Here is a 13505-nt window from a genome sequence, read left to right as displayed (position 1 = left end):
CAACACAGAAACAAAGAAAACAATACAAAGAATCAACGAGACAAAGAGTTGGTTCTTCAAGAAAATCAACAAAATAGACAAACCTTTATCCAAACTAACCAAAAGGCAAAGAGAGAATATCCAAATTAACAAAATCAGAAATGAGGAGGGCAATATAACAACAGGCAGGGAGGAAATACAAAGAATCATGAGGTCATATTTTGAAAACCTGTACTCCACAAAATTGGAAAACATAAAGGAAATGGACAACTTTCTGAATAGATATCACTTACCAAAATTAAATCAAGACCAAATAAACAAATTAAATAGACCTATAACTGCTGAAGAAATAGAAAGAGTCATCAAAAGTCTCCCAATGAAAAAAAGCCCAGGACCAGATGGTTTCAGCTCAGAATTCTACAAGATTTTCAAGGAAGAACTAATATCAACAATCCTCAATTTATATCACACAATAGAAACAGAAGGAACATTGCCAAACTCTTTCTATGAAGCTACAATTACCCTGATACCCAAACCACAGAAAGACATTACTAAGAAAGAGAATTACAGACCAATCTCACTCATGAACATTGATGAAAAATACTTAATAAAATACTGGCAAATCGAATTCAAGAACACATCAGAACCATCATCCAACATGATCAAGTAGGCTTCATCCCAGAGATGCAGGGATGGTTCAACATAAAAAAATCTGTCAATGTAATCCACCATATAAACAAACTGAAAAAATAAAAACCACATGATCATCTCATTAGTTGCCTAAAAAGCTTCTGACAAAATATAACATCTCTTCATGATAAAGGCCTTGGAGAAAACAGGGATACAAGGAACATACCTAAACATAACAAAGGCAATATACAGCAAACCACAGCCCAACATCAAACTAAATGGAGAGAAATTCACAGTGATCTCACTGAAATCAGGAGCAAGACAATGTTTTCCACTCTCTCCATTTCTATTCAATATATTTCTTGAGGTGCTAACTAGAGCAATAAAACACCAAAAGGCGATCAAAGGGAAAAAATTGGAAAAGAAGTCAAACTCTCACTATTTGTTGATAATATGATAGTTTACATAAGCAACCCCAAAAATTTTACCAAGGAACTTCTACAATTCATAAGCACTTTCAGTAATGTAGAAGGATATAAAATTAACTAAAAAAAAATCAGTAGCTCTCCTGTATACAAATGATAAAAGGGCTAAGAATGAAACCAGAGAAACATCACCCTTCACAATAGCCACAAAAAGCATAAAATATTTTGGAGTAACTCTAAGCAAACAAGTGAAAGACCTGTATGACAAGAACTTAAATTGTTTGAAGAAAGAGATTGAAGAAGACACCAGAAAGTGAAATGGTCTCCCATGCTATTGGGTAGGTAGAATTAACATAGTAAAAATGGCAAATTTACCAAAAGCAATCTCCAGGTTATATGCAATGCCTATCTAAATCCCAACAAAATTCTTCACAGACCTTGAAAGAACGGTACCCCGATTTTACATGGAAAAGGCAAAAATACAGGATAGCCAAAACAATCCTGTACAATAAAAGAATTTCTGGAAGCATCACAATTCCTGTCTTCAAACCCTACCATAGAGCTACAATACTGAAAACAGCCTCGTATTGGCATAAGAACAGACAGGAGGACCAATGGAACCAAATTGATGATCTGGATATTAATCCATATACATTCCAAGACCTGATTTTTGACAATGAAGCAAAAACTATAAAATGGAAAAAAGCATATTTAATAAATGGTGCTGGCTAACTGGATATCCACATGTAGAGGAATGAAAACAGATCCATATCTATTAACATGCACAAAACTCAAGTCCAAATGGATCAAAGACATCAACGTAAAGCCAGCAACACTGAACCTTATAGAAAAGAAATTGGAAAGTACACTTGAATGCATTGGCACAGGAGACCACTCCCTAAATATAACCCTAGCATCACAGACACTTAGAGAAACAATTAATAAGTGGACCTCCTGAAACTGAAAAGCTTTTGTAAAACAAAGGACATGGTCAACATGACAAAACGACAGCCTACAGAATGCTAAAACCTTACATCAGACAGAGGCCTGATTTCCAAAATATACAAAGAACTCAAGACATTGGTCCTCAAAAGAACAATAATGCAAAAAAATTGAAGTACAGACCTAAACAGAGAACTCTCAACAGAGGAATCTAAAATGACTGAAAGACACTTAAGGAATTGCTTAGCATCCTTAGTCATCAGATAAATGCAAATCGAAACAACTCTGATTTCCATCTTACACCTGTAAGAATGACCAAGATTAAAAAGAGTGATGACACCTTATGCTGGAGATGTTGTGGGGGAAAGGGAACACTCCTGCATTGCTGGTGGGAGAGCAAACTGGTGCAGCTGCTTTGGATGTCTGTATGGCGATTTCTCAGAAAATTAGGAAACAACCTTCCTCAAGGCACAGTAATCCACTTTTGTGTATATATCGAAAGGATGCTCAATCGTGCCACAAGGACATGTGTTCAACTATGTTCATAGCAGCATTGTTTGCCATAGCTAGAACCTGGAAACCACCTAAATACCCCTTGACTGAAGAATGGATAAGGAATATGTGGTATGGCAGAGAAAAAAAAAACGACATCTTGAATTTTGAAGGAAAATTGATGGAGCTAGAAAACATCATGTTGAGTGAAGTAACTGAGACACAGAAAGATAATTTTCACACCCTCACTCATAAGTGGTTTTTAAACATAAAGCAAAGAGAGACTGGGCTTTGTGGAGGAGCTTATGCCAGTTGTCTCCTGTCCTGTGGTGAAGTTGCTGCTGCAGGGAGATGATGAACTGAGAGCTTTGGCGATCTGAGGAACCACAACATGGCCTTTGTTTGCGAGCTACCCAAGCAGCACGGAGTTTCGATCTGGGCACCAGGAGAGACATCATTGGGGTAAGTGAGTGCGGTGGCAGCCGGGAACAGGGAACTCAGACGTTCCTCATCCCTCCTATACTTCCTGGTCATCCTGCAGGGGCTACACTGCCCGATACCTCCTCTCTCTTCCCATCCCATCCAGCTTACAACCAGATCCCCCCACCCCCTGTCTCCCTCCCTCCCTTCTTTGGCGGCATAGCACCTCCCAGCTCAGCCTGCTTGGGCGCTGGGACTGAACCTGAAGCAGAGGGCAAAGGGGAGGGCGGTAGCTCCTTTGTCTCCATAGCCTGCCTGCAGCAAGCAAGGTGGGCGCTTTGTTTGCGAGCCACCCAAGCAGCACAGAGATCCGATCTGGACACCAGGAGAAATATCACTGGGGAGTGACATCACTGGGAAGATCCATAGGGGAGTATTCGGAGGAAAAGATGGGCAGGCGACAAGGCAAGAATTCACCCAACAATCGGAAAAACAACATGAAACCACCAGAACCCAGTGACCTCACAACAGAAGGACATGAACACCTTAATCAAGAAGAAGTAGAAAAAACTGACTTTATGAAAGTGATAGAGGCCCTTAAACAGCATATAAAAACACCCTTATAGATATGGATGAGAAGTATAATAGAAAGTTTGAGAAATTGAGTAAATCAGTGAATGATACCCTAGGAAACCAAGGAAAAACAATCAAGCAGATAATGGAAACAGTTCATGACTTGAAAACTGAAGTGGACGCAAAGAAAAAAACACAAACAGAGGGCTTGCTGGACATGGAAAATCTAGGTAAAGGAATAGAGACTACTGAAACAAGCATAACCAGCAGAGTACAAGAGATAGAAGAAAGAATCTCAGATTCTGAAGATAACATAGAGAAAATAAATGCACCGATCAAAGAAAACAGCAAGTCCAACAAACTCTCATCACAAAACATTCAGGAAATATGGGACACAATAAGAAGAACAAAAATTAGAATAATTGGAGTAGAAGAAGGAGAAGAAGTGCAGCTCAACGGTCCAGAAAATACACTCAATAAAATTATAGAAGAAAACTTTCCCAACCTGAAGAAAGATGTACCTATGAAGGTTCAAGAAGCATACAGAACACCGAATAGGCTGGATCAAAAAAAAAAAACATCCCCTTGCCATATAATAATCAAAACACAAAGCATACAGAATAAAGAAAGAATATTAAGAGCCGCAAAGGAAAAAGGCCAAGTTACTTATAAAGGTAAACCTATCAGACTTACACCTGACTTCTCTATGGAAACCATGAAAGCCAGAAGGTCCTGGATAGATGTACTGCAAAAACTAAGAGACCATGGATGCAAGCCCAGACTACTGTACCCAGCCAAGCTTTCATTCACTATAAATGGAGAAAACAAAATTTTACAGGATAAAAACAAATTTAAACAATACGTAGCCACAAATCCAGCCTTACAGAAAGTAATAGAAGGAAAATCACTAACCAAGGAGTCCAACAATGACCACAATAACTCAGACATCTAGAGACCCTTCACCAGCACAACTCAAAGAAGGGAAACACACAAACACTATGACTAAAAAAGTGACTGGAGTTAACAACCACTGGTCATTAATATCACTTAATGTCAATGGACTCAACTCACCTATAAAAAGGCACCGGCTAAAAGATTGGATACGAAAACAGGATCCAACATTCTGCTGTTTACAAGAAACACACCTCAACCACAAAGACAGGTGCCTACTCGGAGTAAAGGGCTGGGAAAAGGCTTATAGAGAAAATGGACCTAAGAATCAAGCAGGTGTGGCCATACTAATTTCTAACAAAGTTGACTTCAAACTTAAATCAATCAGAAGAGATGGAGAGGGACATTTTATACTCGTAACAGGAACAATTCATCAGGATGAAGTCTCAATCCTGAATATCTATGCCCCTAATATAAAAGAACCCACGTATGTGAAAGAAACATTACTAAAACTCAAGGCAGCCATCAAACCGCACACACTAATAGTAGGAGACTTCAACACTCCTCTCTCACCAATGGACAGGTCAATCAAACAGAAACCTAACAGAGAAATTAGAGAATTAATGGAGGTAATGAAACAAATGGACTTAACAGACATCTATAGATTATTCCACCCAAAGAGGAAAGAATATACCTTCTTCTCTGCAGCTCATGGAACCTTCTCGAAAATTGACCACATACTCGGTAGCAAAGCTAACTTAAACAGTTACAAAAAAATATTAGTAACCATCTGTGTCTTATCAGATCACCATGGATTAAAGTTAGAATTCAACAACAATGCTACCCCCAGAAAGCCTACAAACTCATGGAAACTGAACAGTCAACTACTGAACCACACCTGGATTAAGGAAAAAATAAAGAAAGAAATTAAAGTCTTCCTTGAATTCAATGAAAATAAAGAAACGACATACTCGAACTTATGGGACACTATGAAATCAGTCCTAAGAGGAAAGTTCATAGCACTAAGTGCCCACTTAAAGAAAACAGAGAAAGCACATATTGGAGACTTAACAGCCCACCTGAAAGCTCTTGAAAAAAAAGAAGCAGACTCACCTAGGAGGAGTAGGAGACTGGAAATAATCAAACTGAGGGCTGAAATCAACAAAATAGAAGCACAGAAAACAATCCAAAGAATCAATGAAACAAAAAGCTGGTTCCTGGAGAAAATCAACAAGATTGATAAACCCCTATCCAAACTAATCAAATGGCAGAGAGAGAATTTGCAAATTGATAAGATCAGAAATGAAAAGGGGGACTAAACCACAAACACAGAGGAAATTCAGAGAGTCATTAGATCTTATTACAAAAGCCTGTATGCCACAAAACTGGAAAATGTAAAAGAAATGGACACTTTTTTAGATAAATACCATTTACCAAAGTTAAACCAGGACGAGGTGAACAATCTAAATAGACCTGTTAGTCGCGAAGAATTAGAAGCTGTTATCAAACACCTCCCTACCAAAAAAAGCCCAGGACCAGATGGATTCAATGCGGAATTCTACCAGAACTTCCAAGAAGAGCTAATACCTATACTCCTCAATGTATTTCACAATATAGAAACAGAAGAGTCATTGCCAAATTCCTTTTATGAAGCTACAGTTACTCTGATACTAAAACCACACAAAGACTCAACCAGGAAAGAGAGTTACAGCCCAATTACTCATGAACATCGATGCAAAAATCCTCAACAAAATACTGGCAAACCGAATCCAAGAACACATTAGAAAAATTATCCATTATGATCAAGTAGGCTTCGTCCCAGAGATGCAGGGCTGGTTCAACATACGAAAATCTATGAATGTAATCCAGCATATAAATAAACTGAAATAAAAAACCACATGATCATTTCATTAGATGCTGAAAAAGCATTTGACAAAATTCAAAATCCATTTATGATCAAAATCTTGGAGAGATTAGGGATACAAGGGTTATACCTAAATATAATAAAAGCTATATACAGGAAGCCGACAGCTAACATCAAATTAAATGGAGAGAAACTAAAAGCCATCCCGCTAAACTCAGGACCACGACAAGGCTGTCCACTCTCGCCATACCTCTTCAATATAGTGCTTGAAGTTCTAGCAATAGCAATAAGACAACATAAGGGGATCAAGGGGATTCAAATTGGAAAGGAAGAAGTTAAACTTTCGTTATTTGCAGATGATATGATAGTATACATAAGCGACCCCAAAAACTCCACCAAAGAACTCTTACAGCTGATAAACAGCTTTAGGAATATGACAAGATCAACTCCAAAAAATCAGTCGCCCTCTTATACACAGAGGATATGGAAGCAGAGCGGGAAATCAGAGAAGCTTCATCATTCACGATAGCCACAAACAGCATAAAATATCTTGGGGTAAATCTAACCAAGGAAGTGAAAGATCTATTTGACACGAACCTTAAGGCATCGAAGAAAGAAATTGAAGAGGATACCAGAAAATGGATGGACCTCCCTTGCTCTTGGATTGGGAGGATCAACATAGTAAAAATGGCAATTCTACCAAAGGCAATTTATAGATTCAATGCAATCCCCATCAAGGTCCCATCAAAATTCTTCACGGATCTGGAGAGGACAATAATCAACTTTATATGGAAAAACAAAAAACCCAGGATAGCCAAAACAATCCTATACAATAAGGGATCTTCTGGAGGCATTACAATCCCTGACTTCACACTCTATTACAGAGCTACAGTAATGAAAACAGTGTGGTACTGGCATAAAAACAGAGAAGTCGACCAATGGAATCGTATAGAAGACCTGGATTTTAACCCACAAACCTATGAACACCTCATTTTCGATAAAGGAGCTAAAAGTATACAGTGGAAGAAAGAAAGCATCTTCAACAAATGGTGCTGGCGCAACTGGATGTCAACCTGTAGAAGAATGAAAATAGACCCATATCTATTACCATGCACAAAACTCAAGTCCAAATGGATTAAAGACCTCAATATCAGCCCGAACACACTGAATCTGATAGAAGAGAAAGTGGGAAGTACCCTACAACAGATGGGCACAGGAGATCGCTTCCTAGGTATAACCCCAGCAGCACAGACATTAAGGGCAACATTGAATAAATGGGACCTCCTGAGACTGAGAAGCTTCTGTAAAGCAAAGGACACTGTCACTAAGACAAAAAGGCAACCTACTGACTGGGAGAAGATCTTCACCAACCCCGCAACAGACAAAGGTCTGATCTCCAAAATATATAAAGAACTCAAGAAAATAGACTTTAAAATGCTAATTAACCCAATTAAAAAATGGGGCACCGAACTGAACAGAGAATTCTCAACAGAAGAAGTTCAAATGGCCAAAAGACACTTAAGGTCATGCTCAACTTCCTTAGCAATCAGGGAAATGCAAATCAAAACAACTTTGAGACATCATCTTACACCTGTCAGAATGGCTAAAGTCAAAAACACCAATGACAGCCTGTGCGGGAGAGGCTGTGGAGGACGGGGTACCCTCATCCATTGCTGGTGGGAATGCAAACTTGTGCAACCACTATGGAAAGCAGTGTGGCAGTTTCTCAGGAAATTCGGGATCAACCTACCCCTGGACCCAGAAATACCACTCTTGGGAATATACCCAAGAGATGCCCTATCATATGACAAAAGCATCTGTTTAACTATGTTCATAGCAGTATTATTTGTAATAGCCAGAACCTGGAAACAACCTAGATGCCCTTCAATGGAAGAATGGATGAAGAAAGTATGGAATATATGCACATTAGAGTACTACGCTGCAATAAAAAACAATGACTTCTCGAATTTTGCATGCAAATAGATGGAAATAGAAAACACTATCCTGAGTGAGGTGTCCCAGACCCAAAAAGATGAACATGGGATGTACTCACTCATAATTGGTTTCTAGCCATAAATAAGGGTCACGGAGTCTACATTTGGTGAACCTAAAGAAACTAAATAAGAAGGTGAACCCAAGGAAAAACATATAGCTATCCTCTTGGCTATGGGAAGTAGACAAAATTGCCGGGGGGGAAATTGGGATCTTGGGGGTGGGGTGGGATCAGGGTAAGGGGAGATGGGGAGAGAAAAGTTAGAAGGGAAGGAGGGGGGGGAACTTGGGGAAACAGGAGGATTGGGATAAAGGAAGGTTGGACGGGGAGCATGGAAGCACAATTCTTAGTTAAAGGAGCCACCTTAGGGTTGGCAAGAGACTTGACCCTAGAGTGGCTCCCAGGAGCCCATGGTGATGTCCCCAATTAGTCCCTTGGGCAGCTGAGGATAGGCAACCTGAAATGACCCTATCCTATAGCAATACTGACGAATATCTTGCATACCACCATAGAACCTTCATCTGGTGATGGATGGAGATAGAGACAGAGACCCACACTGGAGCACTGGTCTGAGCTCCCAAGGTCCCAATGAGGAGCGGAAGGAGAGAGAAGATGAGCAAGGAAGTCCGGACCACAAGGGGCGCTCCCACCCACTGAGACAAGGGGGCTGATCTATTGGGAGCTCACCAAGGCCAGCTGGACTGTGACTGAAAAAGCATGGGATAAAACCGGACTCTCTGAACATGGCAAACAATGAGGGCTGATGAGAAGCCAAGGACAATGGCATGGGGTTTTGACCCTACTTCATGTTCTGGCTTTGTGGGAGCCTAGCCAGTTTGGTTGTTCACCTTCCTAGACATGGACGGAGGGGGGCGGACCTTGGACTTTCCACAGGGCAGGGAACCCTGACTGCTCTATGGACTGGAGAGGGAGGGGGAGAGGAGTTTGGGGGAGGGGGAGAATGGTGGGAGGAGGGGGAGGGAAATGGGAAGCTGGGAGGAGGTGGATAATTTTTTTTCCTTTTCTCAATAAAAAATAAAATAAAAAAATAAAATAAAATAAAAGCAAAGAAAACCAGTCTACAGTTCACAATCCCAGAGAAAGTAGACAACAATGAGGACTCTAAAAGAGACATACATAGTTTTAGTGTACATGGGAAGTAGAAAAAGACAAGATCTCCTGAGTAAATTGGGAGCATGGGGACCTTTGGGAGAGGGCTGAAGGGGAGGGAAGAGGTAGGGAGTTGAGCAGAGAAAATGTTGAACTCAATAAAAATCAATAAAAAAGAAAACAAACTCTATATGGAGTGTCTTTGGTGCCCACTATCCTCTCAGGAGTAGATCAGTGTTGCTAGGAGCAGATATATCTCATGTCAAAAGAATTCTAAGTTACGCAAACCTTTTTACATGCCTTTTTCCTGTATGTCTTTGAAGTGTTTGAAGATTAACTATTTGGAGTATATCTTTATATATCCAAAAAGTCTTACTAACATTACTTTAAGTTGGACTATTATAGATAACTAACTGTATTTTTGTAAATGTGCATTTTAAATTATATATTACATTTTAAATTGAGCTGTATAAACACCATATGTTAAACAAGAGTAGAAATGTACATATAGTATAACAAATTTAACATTAAATTTATATCAATAAACTAAAATCCATACTAATGAAAAATATTTTGAGATTAACAGTTTTTTGGATTAAAGTAAATTCAGTAATCTACCGTTTTCCCCATCATTTCTATATCATATACCTCTTCCTTCCTTTCAAAAGAGATTGACTACAAGCAATAACAGTTTGAAATCAACCCTCTTTAAATGGGGGTCACTATGTATACTATCATATCATCTGCAAATAGCAAAATTTGACTTCTTACTTTCCAATTTTATCCCCCTGGTCTCCTTTTGTTGTCTTATTGCTCTAGCTAGAGCTTATAGTACTATGTTGAATAGATATGGAGAGAGTGGACAACCATGTCTTGTTCCTTATTTTAGTGGAATCACTTTGAATTTCTCTCCATTTAATTTGATGTTGGCTGTCGGCTTGCTGTATATTACTTTTATAATGTTTAGATATGTTTCTTCTATCCCTGATCTCTCCAAGACCTTTATCATGAAAGGGCATTGGATTTTGTCAAAGGCTTTTTCAGCATCTGATGAGATGATCATATGGTTTTTTTCTTTCAGTTTACTTATATGGTGGATTACATTGACAGATTTTCATATGTTGAACCATCCCTGCATCTCATGGATGAAGCTAAATTGATAATGGTGGATGATTTTTGTTGATGTGTTCTTGGATTTGATTTGCCAGTATTTTATTGAGCATTTTTGCATCAGTGTTTGTTTGGGAGAGTGGTGGTCTGTAATTTTCTTTCTTGGTTGCATCTTTATGTGGTTTGAGTATCAGGGTAATTGCAGCCTTATAAAGAGAGTTTGACAATGTTCCTTCTGTTTCTATTGTGTGGAACAATTTGAGGAGTATAGGTATTAGCTCTTCTTTGATGTTTTGGTAGAGTTTTACACTAAATCCATTCACTTTTTTTCCTTTTTCTTCTTTTTAGTTGGGAGACTTTTTATGCTTCTATTTCCTTAGGGGTATAGGTCTATTTAAGATGTTCATCTGTTCCTGATTCTATTTTGGTATGTGTGTGTAGCACATATTCTTAATGAACTTCCTGTGAAACACTGTATTTTAGTTGTAACTGCAGTTTGGAAAATGTGTTCTCAGACTATGACCGTAGCTTCACAACTCAGATGAAAACTTCATTAATTATGATCACATATGTTTAGTGAAAATTAACTATTTTCTTTCATACCAAATCTTCTGTTTTATCTCCAGATAATACAGTAATCTTTAAAAGTTCAGATATAGAAAAGACCGTGGTGAAACCTGGCTACAGCAGCTTCCTTATCACAGAAATTGAAGATTCAAAGAATGCTTTATCGCTGGCCACTATGCCTCTTACAGTAACATCAAATTTGACCTTTCCAGCACACTCTTGGTACTTATTTGACTTTGGCACAGTTAATGGACGGAATTGGAGCATAATTTTAAGACCATGTAATTATTGGGTTCAACAAAATGATCATGATATGTTATCCCCCAACGTTGTGAAGTATATTGATTTGGGAAACAAAGTGAATTATGAGCTTAAGTTGATACCTAATACACGTGGTAAGTTGGATTTTTATTGAGAACGTAAAAAGGAGATTTTTCTTTTCTTTTGTATAAAACATAACTCTTTGATATTCATTTTGGCTTTCACGATTGCTAGGATTCTACTACTAACAGAAGTACATTCTAATTACGGTTAATGACTTCATTCTAGGTTCTATATTAAATTTTTATAGACATTTTTAATGTTTATAGTTGCTCCAAAGTCTAGATAATAATCATTCTATAAAATGAAGAAATGAAGATAATGAGCAGTCAAAACTTCTATCATAGGATAACATAGATTTTTGTTGACCTTCTAAATGAAAACCTTTTCATTTCTTTGGTATGAAAATATTTGTCTTAGGTATTTTTTTAAAAACATAGATTTACTTTTATTTTGTGTCTATGAGTGTTTTGGCTGAATGCATCTTCACCATATATCTGTCCATGGTTCAAAGAGAGTATCAACGCCCCTGGAACTCAAGGACACATGTTGTAAGATACCATGTGCATGCTGGGAATCAAAGCAAGTTCCTCTACAAGATTCTCAAGAGCCTTTAGCCACTAAGCCATATCTTTAATCCCTACTGTAGGCATTTAATTCAAGCCAAAATGGATTTTACATAAAATACTATACTATATCTTATATTTTAGTATATTTATTATAAAAGCCTGTAAGCCTAGACTGCCAAGATGTTTTAGCAAATTAGGACATTTTTCCACCTAGACTGTTACCTGAGAACCACGATCAACATAGTAAAGGGAGAGAACGAAGAGCCAAGTCCTAAACGTAGTCCTCTGGCCTTCCCAAGAACACCATCTCATGCACACACTCACATGAATACGCAAGACACACTCACTCACACTCACATATTATAAAGTAAGTAAGTACACAAATATACAATAATAATGAAAAATGTAAGGGCTCAGTGGATATAAACACTTGCCATGCAACTCAGACAACCCGAGTTTTGCCTCTGGATCCCACAATGGAAAGACAGAATTAATTCCCATAAGTGGTCCTCTGATCAGCATAAGCTCACCATGGCATCTGTGGACCACACTTGAACACACATACAATCATGTACACACAAGAGTAATGAAAGGCCTCTGTGCATGCATCCAAGGGATTATCTTGATTACATTAATCGATGTGGGAAGACCCATCTTAATTGCAGGTGGGCCCATTCACCTAGACTGTGTGAACTGGCACAAACAAGCTGAGAACCGGTGTGCATTAGTGTACTGCTCTCTACTTCTTGGCTGTAGATGAAATACCTTGACTTCCCCATCAGAATGGACTGTACATTGAACTTTGAACTGAAATAATCTCTTCCTTCTGTACACTCTGCTCATCAGGGTTTCTGTGGAGGTGGGAAAGCCAGGATTTTGTCTTTTAGTGTCCTACTGGACCTAGTGAGAGTCTATGCTTTTTAACAAAAGCAGTTTCTAGGTGTCTGTTATGGGACATCAAGTCAGAGATGTCAGACGTTTTATCCCATTTGAGTCACTCTTTTTTTAAAATTTTTTTTAAAAAATTTCTCTTTTATTAAATTTTTTAAATTAAAAATTTCCACCTCCTCCCCGCCTCCGTTTTCCCTCCCCCTCCACCCACTCTCCACGCCCCCTCTCCTCCCCCTCCCTCTCCAGTCCAAAGAGCAGTCAGGGTTCCCTGCCCTGTGGGCAGTCCGAGGTCCTCCTCCCTCCATCCAGGTCTAGGAAGGTGAGCATCCAAACCAGCTAGGCTCCCACAAAGCCAGTACATGCAGTAGAATCAAAACCTAGTGCCATTGTTCTTGGCTTCTCAACAGATCCTCATTGTCTGCCATATTCAGTGAGTCCAGTTTTATCCCATGCATTTTCAGTCACAGTCCAGCTGGCCTTGGTGATCTCCGAATAGATCAGCCCCACCGTCTCAGTGGGTGGGTGCCCCCCTCATGGTCTGGACTTCCTTGCTCATGTTCTCCCTCCTTCTGTTTCTCATTTAGACCTTGGGAGCTCAGTCCATTGCTCCAATGTGGATCTCTGTCTCTATCTCCATCCATCACCAGATGAGGGTTCTATGGTGATATGCAAGATATTCGTTAGTATGGCTATAGGATCGGGCCATTTCAGGCTCTCTCTCCTCAGCT

General features: G+C 39.0%; 1 protein-coding gene across 1 annotated transcript in view; it reads left to right on the top strand.

The window, feature by feature from the left end:
• The window catches only part of Catsperb (catsper channel auxiliary subunit beta), a 200199-nt gene that overhangs the window by 155490 nt on the left and 31204 nt on the right, over window positions 1–13505 (top strand). The window contains exon 20 of the mRNA XM_075947829.1: window positions 11056–11391. Coding sequence (XP_075803944.1) covers window positions 11056–11391 — 336 coding nt within the window. The remainder of the gene's footprint in view (window positions 1–11055; window positions 11392–13505) is intronic.

Source organism: Microtus pennsylvanicus, chromosome 14, assembly GCF_037038515.1.
Source record: "Microtus pennsylvanicus isolate mMicPen1 chromosome 14, mMicPen1.hap1, whole genome shotgun sequence".
NCBI classification, from domain to species: domain Eukaryota; kingdom Metazoa; phylum Chordata; class Mammalia; order Rodentia; family Cricetidae; genus Microtus; species Microtus pennsylvanicus.
The sequence above is the reverse complement of the archived record's forward strand: the minus strand, read 5'-3'. Positions and strand labels throughout refer to the sequence as shown.